A 24,400-nucleotide genomic window follows, 5' to 3' on the forward strand; every position below is an offset into this window, starting at 1 on the left:
AAATGGATCAATTTTGACCCACAGGACAACACGAGGGTTAATGCTGATCCCACCTTTAAAAAGAACATTCTGGAGATAAAAAACTAACAAGGACACAAACAAAAAAACATCGTGGTTGGAAAAATTTTAGGTATGTTACAGCATAATGTTCAAACAATGCTATCAAAATCATTGCAACCTGTTACCTCAAGGGAATGTTTTTAAGGAACACGATAGAATGATATCATTCTGGGAACAAAAACAAAACAAAACTTATCACCTAACATTGTTAGAATATTTTAAGAGAACAAACAAACAAAAACAAAACACATATTACCTCAAAAGAAGCTAATAATTTGAAACACCATCCTGGTCTATAATAAAACACTGTGAACAACTGTGTCCTTGTCAGAATGACAAGGACACAGTTAGCAGGATCTTGGTTATTAAGAATTGTGAACAGTGTTTTTGATCAGAGAAGATGTGTCTTTGTTGATGCAAATTGATTTGGTAAAATAAAAAATTATTCTTTAAGGATGAATGACAAGTTATCGTATCCAGCTAAATGTCCAAAGTTAAGCCTTATTAAAAAGTATGATGTGCAGAGTTTAAAACAAACAAAAAAAAATCCAGATTACTCATTTTATGTACAATCTGCCAAGAAAATCCACTGAGATATACCAAAAATATCTTTAATAAATATTACAGCAATCACAAAGCTGCATTTACAAAGTAGACACAGTCTGAATATGAAAAACAACCTGAAAGAAACACTATGTGTGAATGTGATGTAATTAGATATTTACAGTTCTGAAAAAAATCACAACATGAGCAGCTGTGCAATGAAAGTAAACAAACATACATAAAAGTCCCTTCAGACTCACAGCTCCGACTACATCATTCTGACGACAAGCTATTATTTACAGATGCTGCCAGTAGTGGTTGAAGTGGAGTGTAACACATGGAGAAAGAAAAAGGGACGTCAGAGAAGAGGACACAACCTCCGTTTGCGTGTCAGCTGTTCGTCCAGCTTCAGAAGGAGGGACAGGAAGTTCCTGTTGGGGTAAATGGCTCGTTTTTGGGCGACGTGCCTCAGAGCATCTCTCAGAGAGAGACGCTGTCGCAGCATCAAGTACACCAGGACCAAAGTGGCCGATCGACTCACACCCATGATGCAATGCACCAGCACTTTTCCTGTGGAGCAGGACGGAAAATATCAATCAAAACAGAGTAAATGCATGAGGGGTCACATTCATGTTCGCATTCGTTTTACCATCTTTGCTCTTCAGGGCTGCATGTATGAAGTCAGCTGCAGGTTTGAAGTACTGACTGAGGTCAAAGTGGTCTGAATCCTCTGCTGGGATGCCAAAGTAAACACAGGTGTCCCCATAAAAGCTCTGGTCACCGATGCTGCCCTGCTTGGAGTGTGCTGCGTTTAGGACATGAGTGACGCTTAGCTTATGTAATGTTTTTCTGTTCTGTGCTACAGCCCTGGAGAACACACACAAACAGAGAAACACACATGAAATAAAGAGCAATGGAGTGTTTAGTCCCACTATTGAGCCTTTATAAGGTATACAGATCAACTACAATGTTATAAGCAGATAAGAGTTTATACATTTATTTAACTTGTACTTGTGAGTGATTTACAAACTCATGATGAATGACTTTCCAGTTAAACACAGTCATATTAATATAAAACATGTCCTAATGAATGATGTTACTATTGTTGAAACGCACAATATTTTAGTAAATACTTAAAATGCTTTTAGAGTTTCTTATAGCCATATAATATGTTAAAAACTATTAAGTGTTCATGTAGTGCTTACAAATGCTAAATAGGGGAGCTTAAAGTAAACCAATTCTGCACTTTAACAGTCAGATAAAACTGATGAATTCCTCTCTTGCAGGAAAATGTTTCTGCCCACAAATACGAGACACTCACACATTTCCTATGTACAGGTTGGGCCAGACTTCATCCACCGGTGTGAGCTCCAGAGTGCAGGAGTCCAAGATGAGCTCCAGTTCTTTAATGAGTGCCAGGTCCTGTAGCTGCTTGCTCCCTGACATTCTCCCCCGGTCACACTGTGCTCCTTCAGCAGACCCTCTCGCTCTGCTTCTGCTGCTGCTGCTGCTGCTGCTGCTGCCGCCGCCTCCGTCCCTTCACCGCCAGAATCTGCAGCTCAGTGAGAGGCAAGAGCAGGTGGCTGCTTGAACGTTGCTTGGCTCCAAAATTAGCTCTCTGTGTCCAGTGTGTTCTCTGTGACTGGATGTAGAGTTATTTAATGTTGTTGTCCCATTGATTAGCCTGTTCATTGATGCCAAAGGGCCCAAGGGTAAAGACAGGGTCTCCACTGAGGTCATAGCAAGGGAAGGTGGACACATTAGTTTATGCATACAGTAAAGGGTACAAATGAAGGTGGGTAACTTTTGTCAACTAAATGAGAACACTCGTATGGATTCATTATGCAGGATTGCTCCTTAGTTAGTGCTATTTTGATCCATTTAATGCTTCATCCTGCAGTTTTCGGTCTAATCCTATAAGCTGTCGCAGGAAGCCACGGTTAGGGAAAATCCAGCGCTTTTGTTGCACACAGTGTACAGAGGACAGAAGGCTGAGGCGATGATGAATCATCAGATAGGCTAAGACCAAAGCAGCTGACCGGCTCACACCCACAGCACAGTGCACAAGAACCTTCCCTGGACATCAGAAAAGACACAAACAACCACACTGAAAATACAGATTATTTATCATCAGAGCGTCATCGTTGAAAACCTGCGTGGCAGCTGGCAGTACCTCCTGACGTCAAAGCCTGGTGAATAAACTCAGCAGCGGGGTAGAAGAAAGGTGAAAGGTCAAATGTAGGCAGGTCATTGGCGGGGACTCCGTAGTATTTAACTGTGGTTCCGTAGAAATCATCGCTGCCCTTACAGCAGAGTTTACCATGCGAGGCGTTCAGCACATGAGTGATGCCCAGCTGGTACAGGCCAAACTTGTCATGAGACATAAACCTGACAGAAAATAACAAACAGAAGGCATTTATATTTGAATTGAAAGGTGTTTGTGGTTGTAAAAACCTGGAGCTGTGAAATCAAAATAGTCCAAATAGATAGCCTCTCAGCTTCTAAGCCTGTAAGAATTTTACTGTTACATATTAGCTAATGAACTAGCCGTCATCTAGCTCAAACTTTGCATAATTCTGCCCCCTCACTGCCTTTTGCTTGTGGGTTGAGCTATTCAGACTGAGCGACTGCCTCACAGTCCATCAGGCTTATTCACTTTATGTAGCTGCTTCTTCCTCAAAACTCTAAAATGTCTCAAAGCACACCAAAGGTTCTTCTGTTGGCTGCAAAAGTGAACGCAAGAGTCTTAATGCACCCCCAGCATCTAAGGCAATAAAGGTCAAATGGATTACTTATTTGTTTGATGGAGATGTCCCAACAGCAATAGGAAGCTCCTTAATGCTACCATGTTGTGCTGCTAATGTGGCTAACGTTACCACTTGCTGTGATCGTATGTCCACAAGCCAGAGATCTGTGGAAATTGCAAAACTGAGGGACATTCAGAGTTCTGTGGAAACTTTAAGGATGGTTTGAAATCGATAAACAAGAACCGTGAGAATTACTGCATTCATGTCATGTTTTAATGGCCACTGTTTGCATCTCTTTTGCTCTCTGTGCTCACATAAACTACATTTTAATACAGCCAAATTTACCATAAAGTTGTTCTCATTTATAGATTTTTCAGTGTCTGTTTTCAGACAATGGAACAAATATGAAATAGAGACTAAAATGCAACCCATGTTAACCAGCAGTCACTTCAGAGCCATTTCCATGCAGTGACTGTACCACTAAAATACGGATTTTACAATTGCAACAATGTCTGACAAACTTATACAAGAGTTAGAAACAATAACTGTGTTGGGAATTCTGCAGTATTTTCATGTCAAATTATTGCTCAGACAGAAAGCCAGAAGGAAAAAGAAAGTCCTGGTCTGTTTCCTTCTGGTGTCAATCATAGATGCAGAGAGAGTTTTCTTCCTGAAGGGGGTGTGGACAGCAGCAGCTGCTCTCTAGACATTGAAACAGCCCATTGGGAATGAGGTTAAAACTGCTAAAATATTGATGGTAAAAATGAAAACAACTTTGCAGAATTTTTAGCTGAAATTTTTTTTAAAAAGACACAATCTGGAAACATGTGAGACTCTCATTGATTTGCTGAAAATCTGCCCAGAATGGGACCTTTAAATGCAGCACATGACACTCACATGTCACCCAGATACAGATTCGGCCACACCTCATCTCCATGGCGACAGGAGCGTGAAGCTGAATGCAAAACTTCTTCCAGCTCCTGGAGGGACGGGATCTTCCACGTCCTCTTTGTATCTCCTGTTGCACATGTGTGCTTTTCCTCCTCTTGTTGGTCACTCACTTTCCTGTGCTCAGTATCACATTTCACTCCTGTAACAGCACACGAGGTTGATTTTCTGTCTGTCATTGCTGAGTTTACAGCGTGTATACTGAACTGTTCATTCCCTAAAACTAAATCATGCTGCCGTCTGTTGCCTTTAATTTGTTTCAGCTGCAGTTCCAATTCACTCAGCCTCTGACTGCCTAAAACAGGTGGTGCACTTTGGCACAACACTCAGCCACACTCTCATGCATGGAAATGGGTTTACAATTATGTAACTGGTTTGAAAACTACCACTATTCTTTTTTTTTCTTTTTTCTTAATTTTGTCAAATTCAAGTCAAACCATAAAAATGTGCCATTTTTTATGGTCCAGGAGACACGTTACCTGTAGTTGTAGTATCTCCAGCGTGGCCAGCAGATGTCAGTGTGTTTAAAGCAGCAGCCCTGAATGATCCCACCAGATCTTCTTTACTGGTGTTGTTTATTGACGTTTCTTCCTGTTTGGTGTTGCCTAGTTGTCAGAAGCATGTTGGTCATGAAGTGCTCTGGGTGGAGAAGCAGACAGACAGCTCATCTACACCTTCTGACAGCACAGTGACAGAGGATTGTTGGTAAGAGAGCTGATTGCTGTTTTAAAGGGAGTTGGAAACAACAGAATATACTTCATGTGACTTGTTTGCTCTGAACTGGAATATGAACCCTCCTGCTTTCTGTGTATGTGAGGAAACTACAGTGTTAAATGTAGTGTTTTACCACACCGTTGTAAAATTATGACTTGTCCTCAGTTCAGCTTGTGCTAAAATGTGGCAGTCTGACGTTACATCGTGGCCTGGTGGTGAACAGACTATGAGCTCTTTGTCAGACTGTGTCTCACACACTGAAGGGCTTTCTCTCTCTCACAGCTGTGACTCACTGTAAGCCAGCCAAACAAGCTGACATTGCACTTATGAATCCCAAGTAAAGCCACAGGGCCGGAGAGACTGCAGGATGTTGCCAGTGAAATCTAGAGACTAGTTAAAAATAACATTTCTTTTTGAGAGATCACAGCATCAGCCATCCTGGTGAGTTACTTCACACATATAAATATTTAATGTGGGTCAGCTCAATAGCCAGGTTTGATAGTAATTGTTCTGTATGGATCCTTCACCGGCGCAGCCTCCATATGATCTGCATTATTGATGGACTAGAACAAACTTCAGTGTGTGATGATGATGATTAGGAACTAAAACATTTCCTTGTGTTTGAACGATGATGATTCCAATGAGGTGATGTCAGTTAAGGTGTGGCTGCGAATGTGAGGATGAGACTCTTTGTTAGAGAACAAAAGTGACACGGTATTGTGAGCATAAAAACTGAACTCCAATGAAACTTTTAAGACCAGAAAACAATATTTAAGCTGTTTGATGGAATAACAATACTGCAATTATAATGATATTTTCAATAATTTAAATTGAACTTGAACAGTTAATCAGTTTTAGGTTAATAGAAGATTGTCATTTTCTAAGTAGAACTGATGCTTCCAGCATTAATATTAGGGAAACAATTGAAAATTATTTTCATTTTCAAACAACCTACTGTATTTTCCATAAATCATTGATTTTTTTTATGTTCTGTTAAATATCAGAGAATATCAGCTTTTGACTCTAACAAATTCCAAACCAAGACATTTTTCTTTAAGAGCTGAATTATAAAATGATCAGAATTGTTGCCAAGTAATTTCATCTGCTAACTAATTAATCAGCTAGTCATCCAGTCAGTCAGCTTCAGTGATAAATAGCTGCTGTTTTTATTAAACATCATAGCAAACTAATTATTTCTGGGATTTTGATTGTTGGTAGGACATAAAATCCAATTCAAACATATCACCTTGGGCTCTAGGAAACTTCCTGACATTTTCCAGATCAAATCAATGGGAATTAAAAGCTTTGTTGTCATTCTAAAGCAGTGCAAGACAGCAATACAATGGAATTTTAAAGGTACTCCCGGAGTAAAATCTGTGAAAATGAAACGGACAAAAATTCTATAATAAGATATTCTCTAACAGTCTATAAACGACATTTGCGAAATGTTAATAATAGGATAAAAAACATAGCACATTTGAAAACCTTAATAAATATAATGCATCTAAGTTGTGTAAAATAATTGTTAAATTTAACAGGTTAGTCCTTAATGCAAAATAGTCTAGAATCTAAGAGCTTCCTAGCAGACAGTGATAGCCTCTTGTATTCCTGATAGCAGAAAGCTGCTTACTTTGGTCATTTTAAGTCTGTATCTAGTGTCCAATCAGCATGTAGGCTATCGCTCACATGCAGGAGTAAAGAGTAATACAGCCATGTTAGCTGAGTCCCTGCAGACCTTTGGAGCAGTAACGAGTGCAGAGCGAGCAGCAGCAGCAGCAGCATGGTGAGCTGATCACCAGGTCAAAGGCTAAAAGCAGCCAAAGCAACAAAGAGCGATTCATCAGTACCTGAGTCAGGAGAGGAGCTTATTTACTTTGCCTGTGTGGTTAATCATCAACTGTTTTCTTAATTATCAAGTTGTGTTTGAGTTTGATTGTTTTGGATTGACACATTAAACACAGGCCTGCTTTAAGTGAAACTGGGTGTTCCACATAAAGCATACTTACACTGTGAGCTGCAACTCTACTGTACAGCCACTGACCTGAGCACAGATGATGTAATAGCACTAAGTAGCCTGCGGTTTGCGGTGCTGGGTCACATCGAATAGGAGGACAAGCAAGCAGCAGATTACCTCCACACTGACTGGATCCTGATTAGTCATAGTCATTTAATACTGCAACTAAATGATCATCGAATGACTTATTTTGTGCAACTGACAAAACTAAAGAGACTGCAATAATGGGAATAGTTGGAGTTTTAGGACTGTTGGAGCAAAATGACTCTGGCAAATTGTGATGGACGTTTATCACAGTTTTTGTTATACTATAGACTAAATTATAGACTAAATGAATGTCAATCAAGTAGTTTAAAAAAAAATGTAATGACTAATCTATGTGGAAATCTTGAGGAAAATAACTCAAAACCTTTGCTGATATTATATTATGTAGAACAAATGATGGTGCAGCTTTTTTTTTTTTTAAAAGCTTTAATAGTCTGATAATTGAATAATTAGCAGCTGACCTGATAATCGATTAAACATTTGAGTCCGTAAAATGCTTAAAATGTGGTTTTGTTTTCTTAGTTTCACTGTAACCTGGTCATGAATGAAATAACACTGGGAGATGTGACAATGAAATGTTGGTGCTATTTACTTTTATATAACAAACCACTAATAAACTGGTGAATGACCGGGAGATTATTTCACATAACTGCAGCCCTTGTTCATTCACACAGTGATGCAAATGGTTGTGATCGACAGCAAGCAAATTTAAAAAGTAATGTCAGTATGTGTGTGTTTAGAGAGTTTTGCATTTGAATAATAGGTCTGACAAAGGGAGTGATTACATCAAGTGGTGCAAACACAGTGGAAGAAAAAATGGCAGTCAGTAATTGAACTTTAGAGAATGATTTTCGCAGCCTTTGATCAGTCAGAGCATCAGCATGTAAGGGTATTGTCTTTTTGATGACATCTCTGTGTCGGTACTCGTGTACTTCACCATCAAGGCTATTTTCATCTTTGTCAAACCCTGCATGATCTCACACTGTTTGTGTTTGTGTCTGCAGCAGCATGGCACCGTCAGAGGACAGTGTTAGTGCCTGGAGCTGTAAGCAGGTGGCCCAGTGGCTGCAGGAGGAAGGTTTTGAGCAGTATGTGGAGTTATTGTGCACACAGCACCGCCTGGACGGCCCCAGCCTGCTGGCTCTGACTGAGGCCGACCTGCGGGGTCCTCCGCTGGGTCTCACTGTTCTGGGAGACATCAAAAGGCTCACCATAGCCCTCCGCAGGCTTCAGAGACAAAACCAGGCCCAAGTGGAGGAGCTGGGACTCCAGCCTTCAGACAGTCTTCCTGCTGGGCTCTCGCTGGGTGCTGCAGGGGCTGAGTGGAGCTGTGACGGAGCTGACAGGAGGTTCAATGGAGGGGATCGCTTGTGTAACGGGACTGAACTGAGGCTGAGGACCAATGACAGATCTGGATATGGCTCAGGAGCAGCAGTGTGTCATACTCACTCCAACGGGAGGTGTAGGCAGCACTTGGCTGGCAGATTGGACCCAGAGGTGTGGAAGACAGTCATCAGTTCCATATATGTGTTTTTTGTGTTTGGATTCACATCTTTTGTCATGGTCATCGTACATGAGCGTGTCCCGGACATGAGGACGTACCCACCGCTGCCTGACATATTCCTAGACAGGTATAAACTGTGTTTTACACTGATAATTATTAACATACACTACAAGTCAAAAGTTTGGATACACCTTCTCATTTAATGGTTCATCATGACTATTTACGTTGTAGATTCTCACTGAAGGCATCAAAACTATGAATGAACACATGGAGTTATGCAGCAAAAAAAAAAGTGAAATAAGTCAAAACATGTTTTATATTTTAGATTCTTCAAAACAGCAACCCTTTGCTTTGATTACTGCTTTGCACACTCTTGGCATTCTCTCATTGAGTTTCATGAGGTAGTCACCTGAAATGCTTTTCACTTCACAGGTGTGGCATGTCAAGGTTAATTTGTGGGACTTCTTGCCTTTTTAATGGGGTTGGAACCATCAGTCGTGTTGTGCAGAAGTGTTGAGTGTATGAAATTCCACAGTTTTGATGCCTTCACTGAGAATCTACAATGTAAATAGTCATGAAAATAAAGAAAACCGATTAAACAAGAAGGTGTGTCCAAACGTTTGACTGGTAGTTTACCTCCATAAAGATTCCAGCACTTGTTGAGCAACTTCACCTCCACAGTTCATGTACACATTCTGCTGCACTCATATCTAATCTACGTGCTGATACAGATGTTTTTGTACCCTGACAGTGTACCCAGAATCCCTTGGGCTTTTGCAATGGCTGAAGCATGTGGCCTCATCCTGTGTTACATGTTTCTGTTGATCTTGCTCCTTCACAAACACAGGTAAACCACAGTTTTAGTGGTTCCCATCATATGACACTGTGCTAATTCTAGCTTTGCATTTATACAAGATGACCTGTTTGGTCTCTGTTTCAGGTCCATCCTCTTCAGGAGGCTGTGTTCTTTGATGGGAACAGTGTTTTTGCTCCGCTGCTGCACCATGTTTGTCACCTCGCTCTCTGTACCTGGGCAGCACCTGAAATGTGCCAGTAAGGTGGGAAACGTATGAGCTTCTGTAAAGATTAGATAACATTTTGCAGTGTTGAGTAGAAGGAAATGCGTTGGCATGTTACAGTTCAGTTCTAAACTCAGCATTACAACAGTGATAACTAATTAACAGTTGCCTCTGTGAGTCACAGCATGACTGTTTACACAAGTTTTTTTTTTTTGTATGTGTGTGTCCCAGACATATGGCGATAGCTGGGGAAAGATACAGAGGGCACTAGCAATCTGGAGTGGATTTGGGATGACTCTGACAGGCGTCCAGACCTGTGGAGATTACATGTTCAGTGGACACACGGTTGTCATCACATTGCTCAACTTCTTTGTGACTGAATGTAAGTTTTAGTTCTTTTATTTGCCTTCTATGACTTTGGAGAATGTGTTATTTTCTTGAAGGATGCAGTCCAAGGTCTTAATCTATATTTTTCTTAGCATCAACAAATCCCATAAACAGATCAAAACCAAATAATTTGTTGCTTCAGTTCTCAATACTTTCTGGCTTCTCTCCACCGACTGTAGCCAAAGTCCTTCTAGGCAAATCTCACCATTCAGCAGCCGTCTTGGTAATGCTCCCTGTCATTTATATCTGGGTAAAATGACCAGGTTCCCATCTAAATGAATAGGAAGAGAGCCATAGCTGAAATTTTGGTGGCCAACGGGATATGCAAATTAAAATGATTGATAAAATCTGATGAAAAAATTATTCAGTCCCGAAATAAGGACTAAAAAGCATTTTTACTGGTCATACTTCTACTACAGCTGCACATTTTCACATTACTGTGCTTTCCTTTGTCCATAGTAGCATAGTATATAAAGAAAAAAATCAGTATGCCAATTGGAATTTTAGTCATAGATTTCTATTCAGGATTCTTTTCAGTGGTTAGTCTCCTCTTTATAAATTCTCCGCTGTGCTACCCTTGACCCCCTAACACACCTATTATTGAATATATGAATCCCTAAATATGGGTCATTGACATATACAAAGTCAATTCTGTGAACAGATGTACTTTTCAGCAACTGCTAGGCTAGCAAGACTGAACATGGTATTTGTCAGGGACTATTTTCAGCTGCAGAATAATACATAATGCATTTGTATACAAGTCAGTATTTAAAGCAGAAGGGTGGTGTAGACAGCATCAGCATGGGGCATGTCACCCAGTGTAAATGTGCGGTTTGTGTTTGTAAGTACATGTCAGAGGGGAATAAATTGTATCGGGCTTTGGATAAACAGAAAATACCTAAAACATCGAGAATATCACACCTATTATACCCATATCCTTTATGTCCATATCATGTCCTTTATTGATTTCTCTCTACTGCAGACACTCCACGTACCTGGAATCTCATTCACACCATCTCCTGGGTGTTAAACCTGTTTGGGATTTTCTTCATCCTGGCGGCTCACGAGCACTACTCCATCGACGTGTTCATCGCTTTCTACATCACTACCCGCCTCTTCCTCTACTATCACACCTTAGCCAACACCCGTGCCTACCAGCACAGCCGGCGGGCACGCATCTGGTTCCCCATGTTCTCCTTCTTTGAGTGCAACGTGAACGGACCTGTGCCCAACCAGTATCACTGGCCCTTCAACAAACCTGCCTTCATGAAAACTCTGATTGGATAAAGAATTTTCAAAGATGAGCAGCTGCTGTGCATGGACTGTATTATTCATGCCTCAACGACAAGCTTTTTAATTTATTACGTGCAAGTTTTTCTCATCATCTGTGAAAAAAAGTGGATGAGTTTTGTTTGTCATGTTTCAAGGAATAGTTTGACAGTTTTACTTTTGTTTATGGAGAGAGTCTAATGACAACAGCACTCTCATGTCTGCGTGGTAAGAATGAAAGTATCGACAGCTCGTTAGCGTAGCTTAGCACAAAAACTGGAAACAGGTAGATACAGCAAATGTGACTCTGATGGAAGATACAAAATCCACCCTCAGTACCAGCAGCTCTGTACTAATGAGAGAAACTTAACCTAATGTTGATGACAGCAAGACTGCAGGAAATCTCCCACTCAAGTAATATTCCAGCACATAATTCCCTGTATCACTTTACACTTTGTACAAATTCAGTTTGTGCAAATTAAGTAGCTCCAGAGGTGCTGATAGATTTGTTTCTTTCGATCTTTGGACAAAACCAGACTAGATGCTTTCCAGGCATTATGCTAAGCTAAGCTAACCAGCTGCTAGATGTCACTTCATATTTAGCATATTCATATCAGGAAGTATATACTTCTGAAAATATCGAACAGTTCCTTTAAATTGAATTGCACACTGCCAAGAAGCTGCAGGTACAGATTTTTTCTTGTAGATTTATTTGCCTTTGAATAATCACTTTTATCATTCTTAGCTTCCACTTATGGGGATGTTTACGGTTCATTGGTGGTTTAGGGTGTTCCACTAAATGACTCAGGCTTCTCACGGCTGTAATCCAGGTCGAAACTGTCAGCTGATGACGGTTCACGCAGTTGTTTTGCTGCAAAGAGATCTGACACCTGTTTGGTGACGGAAACCAAAGAAAGAACTATTTCTTTTGATGTGCAACAGAAGAAAAAAAACACTTCCTGCTCTCTCTCTCTTAGAAAAAACGTTATTCTTTCATTTCACTTAGGCTAAAGGGAACTTTTTTATTTGATAATGTTACCATTTGGATAGTACAGACATACATCCATAGTTACTCAAACAAATATTGCTCATCCAGATATATGAACATTTATTGTTATGTTCAGCTTTGCCAAACACCTCTTAGTATAACAAAAAACTGAAAAAACATTTATTAAAAACAGGGTTCTCTGCACTTCTTCTAGAAAAATGCAGCTACATCAGGGGATTGTCAGCTTGAGGACAGTAAACTTTCAGAGAAAAAAAAGGGAATAGAGCACATTGGATTCATTCACAACCTGTAACTGTGCAAACAGGCCAAGGTTTTGACACTATTATGTCAAAGTTTCAACACATTTGTGTACCAGATGAAGACACATGTGTTGAAACTTTTGTCTGTTTGCACTGTTAAAGACTGTGACAAAATCTGTATGCTCCAGTCCTCATCTGTCCTTTAGAAGCCAGTAGTATAACGTCTTTATCCCCAATTTTTTTTTTAAGAACTTAATTGTATAATGGGTATGGAGTTTTCCTCGTTTGCATGACACAAAGACTGACTTTCTCTTCATACAGCTGTTGAAAAGCAGTTTGTTTAAAAAAAAAAAAAAAAAGTATCAAAAGTGTTCTGTTTACTATGGCATGGCTGATCCAAACTGCATTTTTTAAAAAACTGTTTACATTGTGTGGCCTTATTCCAGTGCAACTAATCTATCTTTGCTCGCCAGCGCACCAATAAAAGTTTACAGATGAGGAAAACCAGCTTTTCTTTTCAGACTAATTGTTTCTAGTGCTGCTATTTCACTGCATCCGTGTGTGTTCATTGAATTAGTTTGGTTGCAAATCTTAATGTCAGTTAGTGAGAAGGGCATCGCATGTCACGGGTAAAATAGGTCATAAATCAGAGGGGTGTGCCTTCAATAGGCAAGCTCAACAGAACCCACACACCTGCACCTCTTCCCCACCTTTAAACAAATATTTTATAGAAGTCACATCACTGTTCAAATATTACCATTAAAGATATGCAGAAGGGGGCGCACCTTAATATAAGCCACGATTGCAGAGTTTGAGCCAAATCAGTTTTCTGCTGACTGGATTGTCACATCGCATCCTGAAGATGGTGCGTATTTTACACTTTACACTTAGGAAAGCTATGATTAGCATTCATATGTGTGTAGTGTAAGTGAATAAATAAATTATCTTCCTTTTTTTATAGACTGATCACAGTTAAACTTGAAAAATGCAATATAGATTTGGATAAATTAATATTTGAATGATGCTATTACTGTCAGACTGTATATAGTTTACATATTATACACCCTCAAAGACAATTTTAGGTCCACTGCACATTTATTATGTTATTATTTGTAGTGATGGTGATCATAATAGCCTTTCAAATAATGTCTGAAAAAGATAAATGAGCTTGTAAAACCAAAACCATTCAATCACATTATGATCAAGGTGTGAACTATGCTTTCTACTTGCTTTTAGCACCACTGAGGGTGTGTTTGTGTTTGTTCTTCTGTTTTTTAAGAAGCTGTTGGCATCAAGAAAGCATTTTTTTTTTATATTTGAATAAAAGTGACTTAAGTTTATCACATTGCACTGCCATGCTTTTGTTGGTGGTATCTTTGTTAAAGGGAATTAGTGTTCCATATATGTATTGCACATTTAAATTCAATGAATACATAAAGTACCATTATCTGTAAAATGGAAACAAACCTTCTAAAAATGCATGTGGTAACCACAATGCTAAAACGTCATGACACCACAGTGACTTTTTTGACATTTGCTTTCAGGGATTTTAGCCTCTTTCACATTATGAAATTGTTTGTGTGATCTTCATGACATTAAAAGGTAGCTTGTTGTCAATGTTAAAGACCCCTTTCAATGTCTATGTTGTGTTTTTTTTTTCTTTTCTTTCTTTTATGCCAGAGAACAGCATAGCAATAAACAGCCAACACCTTGGCAGAGAATTTCTCGCTTGGAACTGCAAGTGCAGCAATTACAGTGTCAAAACCGCAGATTCAGACAGCCAGGGACAGTGGGGACCAATTTGCATATTCATGGTTTTGTGCATAGTAAAGACAGCAAAGATGCAGAGATACATATGAGCCATTTTCAGGCATGAAATTAGGATTTTCATTGATGGAACTTCTAAATATGTGATTCTGATGATCACAGATGAGTTTTTGGAGGATTAATCAATGCTAGGAGAGGAACCTTAAGGTCTTTTGAAAGCTGTTATTGGAGGAAATGGATTTCGGAGACATGCATAAATGGTGTCTTTTATTTTTTCTTTCAGGCCTCTCTGCATGTGTTTGTTTGTCTGCTGGGACTGGTTGTCCTGTGTCACTCTGACAGCTCCTGCTTCTTTCAGGAGTTGGTGGCCAAAGATCCAGCAAATCCCCAAAAGGTGAATCACACGAGACAATATGATAGCTGTGCAGCTGGTGAAGTGGAAACTAAGTCCAAATCATGGGCCAGAGTCTAAGACATGACCGTGTTCAAACGTCTAAAAAGCTTCTTTAAAGATCTTTAAAAAAATCAAATGCAGAAGTCAGCATTGGAGGGCAGCAGGATTTACTGTCAACAGAAAAACTAAGAGCAATTCTTGGAAGTATTTAGAACCCCGAAGAAAAACCAGACATACTGAGCTGTGATTCGTCTTTTATGCTGTGAGAGTTGGTCATTTTTCCATGCCTATAGGGCATATTTTTAGAGACAGTTTTGACACCATTATACCTTGACTTAACGTTATCATATTCACCATTCGGTCACTCCCTACCAAACACATGCGCATTAGGTTATCATTAGGTCATGTTTTACAGAGAATGTGCCCAGTCAGACTTTGCCTCAGCCCCCCTGCACATTTTACCCCCATTATTTTGAGACAGATTTCATGCATATTATACCTGTATGTATTGCTATGTTTCTGATACACCTCTTTTAAAAGTTTTATTGCCTTAAGTTTACACCATTATGTTTTGAGTACTCTATATGTCATTTTCTGAAAAGCATGTGATCTGTCTTTACACCAAAAATACATGTTTTACTTTATGATCTTCCAGCTGTGTGTGTGTGTGTGTGTGTGCGTGTGTGTGTGTGTGTGTGTGTGTCCTCCACAGACACAAACAATATCATCAAAACATCACTGATTACTAGAACCTTCATTATTATGTAGTTCATACACATATCTTAAGTTTAATAGCTTTTGCCATAATTATATCATCTTTTACTTTTAGTATATCACATCCAAAAAATACACACTGGAGATGTGGTGAAGTGGATTTTTTTTTTGTTTTTGCCATGTTTGACAGAAGTTGGACAAATTAGCATTTAATCCTTCATCTGTCTCAGTGTTTTGTGTTTGCTCAGTACCTGCCAACTGACTCAAACCTTTTTAAAACCACACCTATGCACACATCAATGGATGTTGACAAGTAGTCGCTGCTGGACGTTTACCAGAGCGTGATAGGCAAGTCAGTGGCTCCTCTGAACTGTTGTTTTAACTTCTGTACATGCAGGATGTGTGGATAAGGATGGAAAGCAGCATGATTTTGGCTCGGAGTGGGAGAGAGACTGCATAGCGTGCTCATGTACAAGCAAAGGATTGAGCTGCTGTAACACGTATGATTTCCACACTTTATCTTTCTTTTTTTGAACAAATTTTTCTCTCCAGGCTTTATTTAAAGCATTCCAAGAACTAAATGAAAAGGGGAAGGGGGCTTGATCTTTCCTTTTCTTTATTTAAAATTTCTTTTATAAAAAAAAAAACAGTTTTCTTCAAGCCAAAAACTGGAAAATGTATGAGAGCAGAAGTCTGTCCATCATAATTAAACCAACACCTGACATGTAGGCGTGTTTTGAAGCAGCAGCTAGAGAATTAAAGTGGACAATTCTTCCAGATGGATTAGCCAGTCCTCATGCAGTCAAAGGTAATTACTGAGAGGAAACAACTAAATGCTCACCAGTGATGGACGGCATGGCAGTTGAGTGTGGGGTGCATCCTCTCACGCCATGTACCAGAAAGATCTGTGGAAAATGAGAAATAATGTGCAATTATAGCAAATGAAAAGATTCGTGTGTATCGTGTTTTTCACCAAACTGTCATTTTGGTCCTGCAAGCTGATTTTAACAAGGACAATAACTCTGTGAAACAACTAAAGTACTGCTCTGTGGCATAACAAACCATTACGACCAAACACTTGCAGAGGAAATCTGACATAAATATAAATTTGAAGCGAAAAAATTATAACATTCTACTACTCTCTTTCAATTTGAGGGAAAAAAATGCAATTCCTCGTTTCTTACCTTCTCTGTTCTATCCTTGATTGTTTTTGTATAATCTTTATTTGTGCAAAACCATTTTTTTAACGAAGGCTCTTTGATTTATGGATTTTTTTTCTTTGTGTGATAGGATCCCTGAGGAGGGAAGCGTAGACGTTCCTGAGGAGTGTGAGCTGGTTGTAAATAAGGCAACCTGCTCTGCCAAGATGGTGCTGAAATCAGACAAAACTAAAGAGTGTAACCCTGTCTGAACACACTACAAGTTAAACTCAACACATTAGAGGCGATTGAAACCCAAACTGAAAACAGATCTTTTTCCATTTCTCACATTTTATCTACTAGTTTATGCTGTGTGCGCACACATTCAATCACCAAAAAAACAACCACCTTATCAACCTTACTTTTCTTTCAGTGCTAATAAACTTTAAACCTGTTGCAACTCTGCCTACTCAGTGTCTCTTTAACAGCACTTCCATCAGGTGTCATTTTAAGGATGTAATTGAATAAAGCCACCACTGTGTGACAGCAGAGCTCGGTGCTCAGAGGATCTGTGGCGCCCAAAGGCTTCTAACAGCCCAATTATAGCTGAGCTCCACTCGCTGCTGTGTCTGTCACAAACGTCCTGGTTGTTGTGATGTTCAGCTCGTTCTCCAACGCTCATCTCTGAGGATTCGCACCTGTTCACAGCATCGCTTTCTGTCATCTCGGCATCACAGAAACTCTTTATTCAGCCAGCCGCCCACGTGAGTCCTTCATTTTTCTTTGCATAAAATAATGATCTATTGAAAACAGTAATGATCTGCTTTATCAAGGGAAGTCAGTATCTTTGATTATTTAATCAGTGAAGAATTCTACGCTGTATTTTCTTCTCCACTCCATTAGTGTCCAGATATGCAGGTGCACTGCATGTGTATCTTCTTCTAAAAATGTTCTCGAGGGATGCAATCACACAAAAGCACTCGACTGTAGGCATGTCTAAGAACATGTATGCAAGAGAAAAAGGGAAAAACAACAAACCAGAGGAAAAGTGCATGAATTTTTCCTATGCTGTGTGGACATCTCAAAACAATATTTGTCATGGTAACATGTTAAGTGGTGTCACCCACAACTGCTGGCACCCCCAGCAGAGAACAATGAGGCTTGGGTCATTATATGAGGATGAGCGCGCTGCACAGTGTCCACTGTCATTACCTTGATCCTTCAGAGGCAAGAGGAAAAATGAAAGAAAATTGTTTCTGAATGTTCCCACCGATGAAGCATATATATGGAAAGACTGTGACAGATTCATGTATAGAGCGGGAAAAAGAACAATGTAATAAAAGGCACAACTCAAATAATAAGTGATTTTAAGCTGCTCATTTCATATCATTCAATATTAGACCATAGGAGGAAGTACGACACTGGGATTTCCTTTTGTTTTTCATTCAAGCACATTATTGAAATCTGTCAATTTCATTATTATAGACATTTTTTGCAGTTCAATTTATCATCAAGAAAAACAACACATCCACTTGTTCAGCCCTCCTGGATTGTGCATATCTACAGACCTTTAAATTCCAGTACAAATCACAAAGTTTTCAAGCATGAAAGATTATAGAATTACAATGAATTAGAAGGCAACGTGTCTGTGGTGCAGATAATATCTTATGAAATACTGCTGTCAGGCTGTTAAATTGTCGTGCAGTGTGACAAAATGTAGAAAGTAATTCAAGGAGATACCGCTGTCCAAACTACAGAAATGCAAGGTGAAGGTGAAGCTGGTGAATGACATTCAGCCATTCTTTTATTTCTCTGTCAGCCATTTTTCTCAAAGATGGAAGAAACTTTTGCTGAGACAGAAAATAGAAATCTGATGGTCCAAGTATAGCCAGGTCACTGTACCCTGCAGAGATTTTAATCTGAAATACCACAAGACACAACTACTTGCCGGACTTGCAGCATCCCACAGTCTTACGTCGTAACACTACAGGTTGAAATGTGCCTATTAATGCGCCCTTTTTTTTCTGCTGGTGTGCATGGTCCCTCCACTCTGCTTGTTACATCTGGTTATAGATGACATTACACTTGCCTTTCCCTCCTGAACAAAGGATGATCAATGCTTTACCACCCTGCCTGCAGCTCACTCAACACACTGACAGAATGGGTTAGTAATGATGCAGCATGAAGTGACTGATAGCCAAGTGTGTTTGCCGTTAATGGAAACTGACAGTCTCATTTTCTCCGCGATGCCGGTTTTCACAGCACATGGCAGAGGTTTCAGGGGAGAGAGAGAGAGCTAGAATCCATTTTTAGGATTCCAACAATGTCACGCCCTTTCACTTTGATGTACAACATTATTGTGTACGTGAAAAATACAAGACCCTGCTCCCACATATGCATAGTAATTTCACTGTCATTAAGCTATTATGTTCAGTCTAAAAACCTGACTTTAGGCTTCGTAGGCTGGGAAATGACAAATCCCACATCTTAGGATGGGTAAAAGAAAGAGAGAGAGAGCATGAGAAATTGTTACTGTAAGACAAAGTATTGAAACTAGTCCATGAAACCTTACAAAAAGTGATGAAATAATACAGCAATTTCACCGTTGGTATCTGATGTTTCATGTGTATATCAATGTAAGCTGTCATAGAACTTTTGATTTTCTTCTTTTTATGGTTTATGGCTTATTTGATGAGTCCTTTTGTGGGGAATTAAGCTAACATGCAATCATGCTCACGATGCTGATGTTTAGCGCTGCTAATCGTGTTCACCGTTTAAAATGTCAGACTGCCACCTTGGTTAAATGATTTACGCATAGACCAAACTTTTAGACAAAGGGAAAGTCTGACCAGATGATGGCACTAGATGAAAAGGCAGAGGGTTGCCAAAGTTATTACAATCCATCCTGACAGCGTGTACGCACAAAACACGTTTCATTAATGTCTTTCAGTCATCTGTCTAGCACATCTACTTTCTTAATTTAATCGGTCCAGCTGTTTACACGGGGAGCGTGACGGATCGTGTTTTGCTTGGACTATCAAGTGCATTTTCTGTTTTGTATTCACTGCTTGGGCTTTTCACTTCCAAATCGCAGGTGCCTGATCACATCTTGTACAGACACACGGAGAACCAGAGTCGATGCTGCTGCGCTGCTAAAGTGCTGCTACACCTTCTGTGTAGACAAAGCCTGAGGGAAACATAAACCTCCCAACTAAATTTTATAGCAATTCATCCACTAGAGATTTCACGAAAAAAAAAAACATAAATGTCAACCTCTTTATGGCACTAAAAGTCCCCATCGTCTTTACCTTTCATCCTCTGGGGACCATGAATGTCAGCGCACCACAGTTATAAATTATTCTGAGAGTTTCAGATGTTTTAACACTTTCTTCAAACTATTCTCACAGTGACTTGCAGTAAAAAAAAGCCTTCATACGTCGTCTCATTTCGAGGTGTTATTTCTCCTCACAGATGCAGAACCAATTTGCTAGCTTTCCTTCACTCGGTTCTCCCCTCAGAACAACAGTATCGTTTCTACATGAACAGATCCATTGACCTATAAGAGTTATTGCTCTTAGTGAAAAACATCTTTTCAAGTCTCCCTCTGTGCTTTCTCTCTGTCTGTTTGTGTCAGATACAGGTTTTCCGAGGGCTGGGATGGACGCTTTACTCCAGGGGGCTGGTGACACTGAAGTCCTGGTGAGATGTCCTTGAGTGGCAACGCAAGCCAATTGTCTTCGTCCACGTTGCCTCTGCCTCTGCTCTTCAACAGCTCCACCTCTACACATTCCCTACCATGGGAGAGAGAACGAGTGGGTCGAGAGTCTGTGCAGGAGTGGTCTGGGAACAAAACCGAGCTCCTGTCAGACCTCTCTGTTCTCGGCCATGATGAGCAGTGCCATATGTCTCCTGTCCTCACAGCATGTCTAGTAGTGTGGTACAGCATTACAATGGTGCTGGGGCTGGTGGGGAACACCGGCCTCATTTGCATCATCGCCCGTCGCAGAGAAAAGGCCAATGTCACTAGCATTTTCATCTGCAACCTGTCATTCTCTGACATCGTAGTGTGCGTCTTCTGCCTTCCTTTCACTGTCATTTATACGCTCATGGATCACTGGGTGTTTGGCTCGCTGTTATGCCGGCTGGTGCCGTTCATCCAGTGTGTTTCTGTGACTGTATCGGTGCTTTCTCTAGTGTTCATCGCTCTAGAAAGACATCAGCTCATTATTAACCCGTCGGGATGGAAACCAAGTGTATCTCAGGCCTATGTGGTGGTCATTATCATTTGGATTCTGGCCTGCTTCACCTCCTCACCTTTCCTGGCCTTTCAGCTGCTCACAAATGAGCCCTATGCCAATGTACTCCTCCCCCAGTCTCCGCTCCATCACCAAGCTTCTCCTCAGGCTTACATCAATACATCTCCACCTCAGCCTGTCCTCCACACATTCAAAAACTCATCCATACCTCCTAATTCACACCGCTCGATCTTTTCTTACATCCCCACCACTCATATGGAAGCATGTGTGGAGCACTGGCCATCCCACCAACACAGGGTTGCTTACACCACATGGCTCCTGCTGTTCCAGTACTGCGGCCCACTACTGTTGGTCCTTCTCTGTTACGTTAGAGTTTTTGTGCGCCTTCGCCACCGCAAAGACATGCTGGACCGTGCCAGGACCACAGAGAACCAGCGAATGACCCACAGCCGCCGAATCAACATCATGCTGGTTGCTCTCATAACTGCCTTTGCTCTTTGCTGGCTCCCGCTCACAATCTTCAACGTGATTTCCGACTGGAACCAGGAGGCGCTGCCCATCTGCCACCACAACCTGCTGTTCTCCCTCTGCCACCTGCTGGCCATGTCCTCCACCTGCATCAACCCCATCATCTACGGCTTCCTGAACTCCAACTTTCGGCAGGAAGTTAGAGAGGTGCTCCTGCACTGCCGCTGTTACCCCCTAGAGGAAGAGTGTGAGCGTTTTCCCATGTCCACAGTGCACATGGAAGTGTCCCGCACCTCTGTGCCTCCCCACTGCAGGAACAACTCTGTCTGACTTTGACGTAGGATGATAGTAGGATGTAGTAGGACTCATTTTTGTTGTTTAGTCTACCTTTAAAGACAGTACAACTGTTTTAATATTGGTTTAGAGTGTAATATTTTGTTTGTGGTTAGAAGTAAAGTATGTTGTCCAATGCTGGTTTATCTTTTTCAGTGGTAGACTCTAATTTTAAAACAAGCGTGTTGATGAAAAAAAAAATCAAGCCACATTTTGAACACACCTTGTTGTCAATTTCATGCTTCATGCTACGTAATATTCGTTACAGTATTCTGCTTCTTTGCTGCTTATACTAACAGGTGGTTATTCTGTATGTGCACAAATGAGTGTCAGTTTAAGTGTGACTTTAGACAGTTGGTGCCAATTAAACTTTGCAAACACCAAGCATATGTTTTTCTACATATGTCATATCAAACATTGTAGTCCAACTGTAGCTGCATATTGTGATGTTGCCAATATATAGAGGGTTATGATATATGAAGAAAATCTAGGTTAATGAGTGCAGGAAAAAACAGAAGCAAATGCATTCACTTCATTTCACTTCACTTCATTTGCATTGGACCACCATTTCCATCTTTGGACTTTACAATGAAGAAGAAGCACCGGTTTCTTTAGTAACATTAATGATGGCTCAGTTCGATTTACCACATGAAGGAATGTCTTTCATAAAAAGACTTTCAGAGACTTGTGCGGGTTAGCAGCAGTTATTATAGAGGCTTGTCATGCACAGACACCTCACAAGGACATTCAATTGTATTAAATTGTTTTCATTTGTTTTGTCAGGGAAGCGTACAGCATGTTGAACTGAAAAGTAACACTGTTGCAATTTATGATGTTAAAAATATCTCCGTTTTTCATCTACTGCTGTTGCATTTCATTGGTTATTTATTTTGTAATTTATCTTTATCTCTCTATCCTCTAATTAACCTCTTTTGTAATTTGTGCTGTATAATCTGTGTGTGAGCTTTGACAGTGAGGAAAAGCTGTTTTGTGATTATGTTGACTAATACAAGTAAAAAAAATGTTTTTAACATTATTAAATTATGTTTACATAAGTTTGCATTAGACAGGTTTAATAAATATTAAAATACCATGGTGTGCTTAAATGCGTCTTTTAAGGGAGATTAAAATGCATAATAAAATTTAGTGCAGTTGAGAAAATGGTAATTTGAGAGATACATTAAATTTCTTTCCATTACAGCATGTAAAGACTTGTAATATATGTAAATTACATACAGCTGTCTAGCTACTTAATCCAGATGTTTGCTTAATAGTGCATGTATGAGATGGAGATGTGGTGCTACTGCAGGCTGTCTGTTTTATTAGTAAACTACTACTGCTTCAAATGCCTTCCTTTATTCACTTTTCTGTGTTTAATAGTTTGATACTACACTATATATGTGCAAAGAAAATAAAAATAAAACACAAAATATTAAACATAAAAAATAAAAACACAGCTTGCTCCAGGCATCCAGGAAATGCTTGGATTTGTTAGGTTTTGATTTTTGAAGGGTCATAATTGTTGTTTTATTACTTAGGTTAATCTCCATAATTATTAATATTCTGAGGTATTAACTTTACTATTATTCATAATCAGGTAAAGTTATATTTTATATAATGTTTTGTTGGGTTTTAATTCTTAATATGCTAGTTAGAACAGAAACAACACTCTAGGGTCTTAATCTCAACATTAAAGCTTGTTAGGTTAATTCGTAACGCCACATGTTCTTAATTAAAACTCACTATGACACTATGACTCGGAGTGTTCATGCTGTCTTTGCTGCGTAGGGAAATTTTGGACACATGCATATAAATAAATACATGCTAAGTTTATCTTCTAAATGAATGTGCCCCACTTGTAAAGACTTACAATGTATTCTACGGGAAGGCGGAGTATGAATACCTTCTTCGTCGGCAGAGCGTAACCGGAAAAAATCTGAGGATAAACGACAGAGACTGAAATACACTTCGTAGTACCCTTCATAGGGAGCCTATCACGCAGCCATGGCCACTTTTTTCATTCAAGAAGTGACGTATACGGCATACCAACCAATGATTGCTCTCTGTCCCAGAATGCATTGCACCACAAACTACACGCGCGAACAATGTACACTGAAGTGAATTATTGGCGAAATAGCGCAATTTAAACCCGTTACCATATAAAGTAAGTACACGGCTACTGCTAAAAATATACTGTCTGCTAACTCCTGTCGTGTGTTTGTACTGCTAATAGTCAGAAACACGTGTAGCGTACATTTCTAAATATTACGGAAGTATCTGTGGACATTCCAGCTAACTTAAGTTAGTTAGCTCGCTAATTTAGCATCCTAACGTAACGTAAACCAGTTTAACGGTAAACTAGCATCAACATTAGCGTCATTAGCTTGTAACGTGATATATATTTGTGGATGACAGTTGAAGTTTGTTGTGTTTGTTTAACAGATATATTGTAGATATTCGGCGTTACACAGCAACTAAGTGATATCTGAATATTAGTATGCTCTTTCTTGGATCAGTAATTCACGTAGCAGATTGATTAGTTAGCCACAGTTAGCATTGCTGTTTGTGTTTCCGTAACTGAATATACAGTAAAACTTATTACATTTGTAATACAGATAGAAGTCGATAGGCATGGTTCCTCCCAGAGGAAAAACAAGTTTATAGAGAGTGACAATTTTCAGCAATGTAGCAGTACAAGTTTAAACATGTAGCTCCAATATTAGAGCAGAGGCCTGTGTCTAAACTAGTTCAGATATGATTAGTCAGTAAGTTATTTGGTGGTTGACAGCAATTAAACTCATTATTTGAAGGAGAAAAAACCCTTCTGCACA

The 24,400-nt window shown here is 39.8% G+C and overlaps 4 protein-coding genes across 10 annotated transcripts in view; 2 read left to right on the forward strand and 2 right to left on the reverse strand.

The window, feature by feature from the left end:
- Positions 1–655: 655 nt before the first annotated feature.
- zgc:153981 (dual specificity protein phosphatase family protein) lies at positions 656–2,217 on the reverse strand. The gene is made up of 3 exons (XM_023289581.3): positions 1,925–2,217; positions 1,253–1,470; positions 656–1,173 (listed from the first exon to the last, which is right to left on the reverse strand). Exons 1-3 carry the CDS (start codon positions 2,047–2,049, stop codon positions 962–964), a joined length of 555 nt encoding a protein of 184 aa, XP_023145349.1. The 5' UTR covers positions 2,050–2,217; the 3' UTR covers positions 656–961.
- LOC111581405 (dual specificity protein phosphatase 13-like) lies at positions 1,941–4,861 on the reverse strand. Its single transcript, XM_023289551.3, has 3 exons — positions 4,248–4,861; positions 2,777–2,991; positions 1,941–2,679 (listed from the first exon to the last, which is right to left on the reverse strand). Exons 1-3 carry the CDS (start codon positions 4,475–4,477, stop codon positions 2,471–2,473), a joined length of 654 nt encoding a protein of 217 aa, XP_023145319.1. The 5' UTR covers positions 4,478–4,861; the 3' UTR covers positions 1,941–2,470.
- Positions 4,853–22,662, forward strand: LOC111581412 (sphingomyelin synthase-related protein 1-like). 6 transcript variants are annotated; one of them, XM_023289572.3, is made up of 10 exons: positions 4,872–5,003; positions 5,295–5,453; positions 8,076–8,702; positions 9,327–9,422; positions 9,516–9,633; positions 9,826–9,976; positions 10,964–13,363; positions 14,549–14,659; positions 15,771–15,873; positions 16,664–16,972. In XM_023289572.3, exons 3-7 carry the CDS (start codon positions 8,080–8,082, stop codon positions 11,266–11,268), a joined length of 1,293 nt encoding a protein of 430 aa, XP_023145340.1. In that variant the 5' UTR covers positions 4,872–5,003; positions 5,295–5,453; positions 8,076–8,079; the 3' UTR covers positions 11,269–13,363; positions 14,549–14,659; positions 15,771–15,873; positions 16,664–16,972. The 6 variants fall into 6 exon arrangements, with proteins under 6 accessions (XP_023145339.1, XP_023145340.1, XP_035812868.1 ...); XM_035956975.2 differs by having other exon boundaries at positions 8,079–8,702; XM_023289571.3 differs by lacking the exon at positions 5,295–5,453 and having other exon boundaries at positions 4,853–5,003.
- Positions 22,663–23,637: 975 nt separating this feature from the next.
- mcph1 (microcephalin 1) overlaps positions 23,638–24,400 on the forward strand; it is a 33,297-nt gene continuing 32,534 nt past the window's right edge. For both annotated transcript variants that reach the window (XM_023289576.3, XM_023289577.3), the window contains exon 1: positions 23,638–23,733. The gene's annotated coding sequence lies outside the window, so the exon portion shown is untranslated. The remainder of the gene's footprint in view (positions 23,734–24,400) is intronic.

Source organism: Amphiprion ocellaris, chromosome 16 (genome assembly GCF_022539595.1).
Source record: "Amphiprion ocellaris isolate individual 3 ecotype Okinawa chromosome 16, ASM2253959v1, whole genome shotgun sequence".
Taxonomy (NCBI): domain Eukaryota; kingdom Metazoa; phylum Chordata; class Actinopteri; family Pomacentridae; genus Amphiprion; species Amphiprion ocellaris.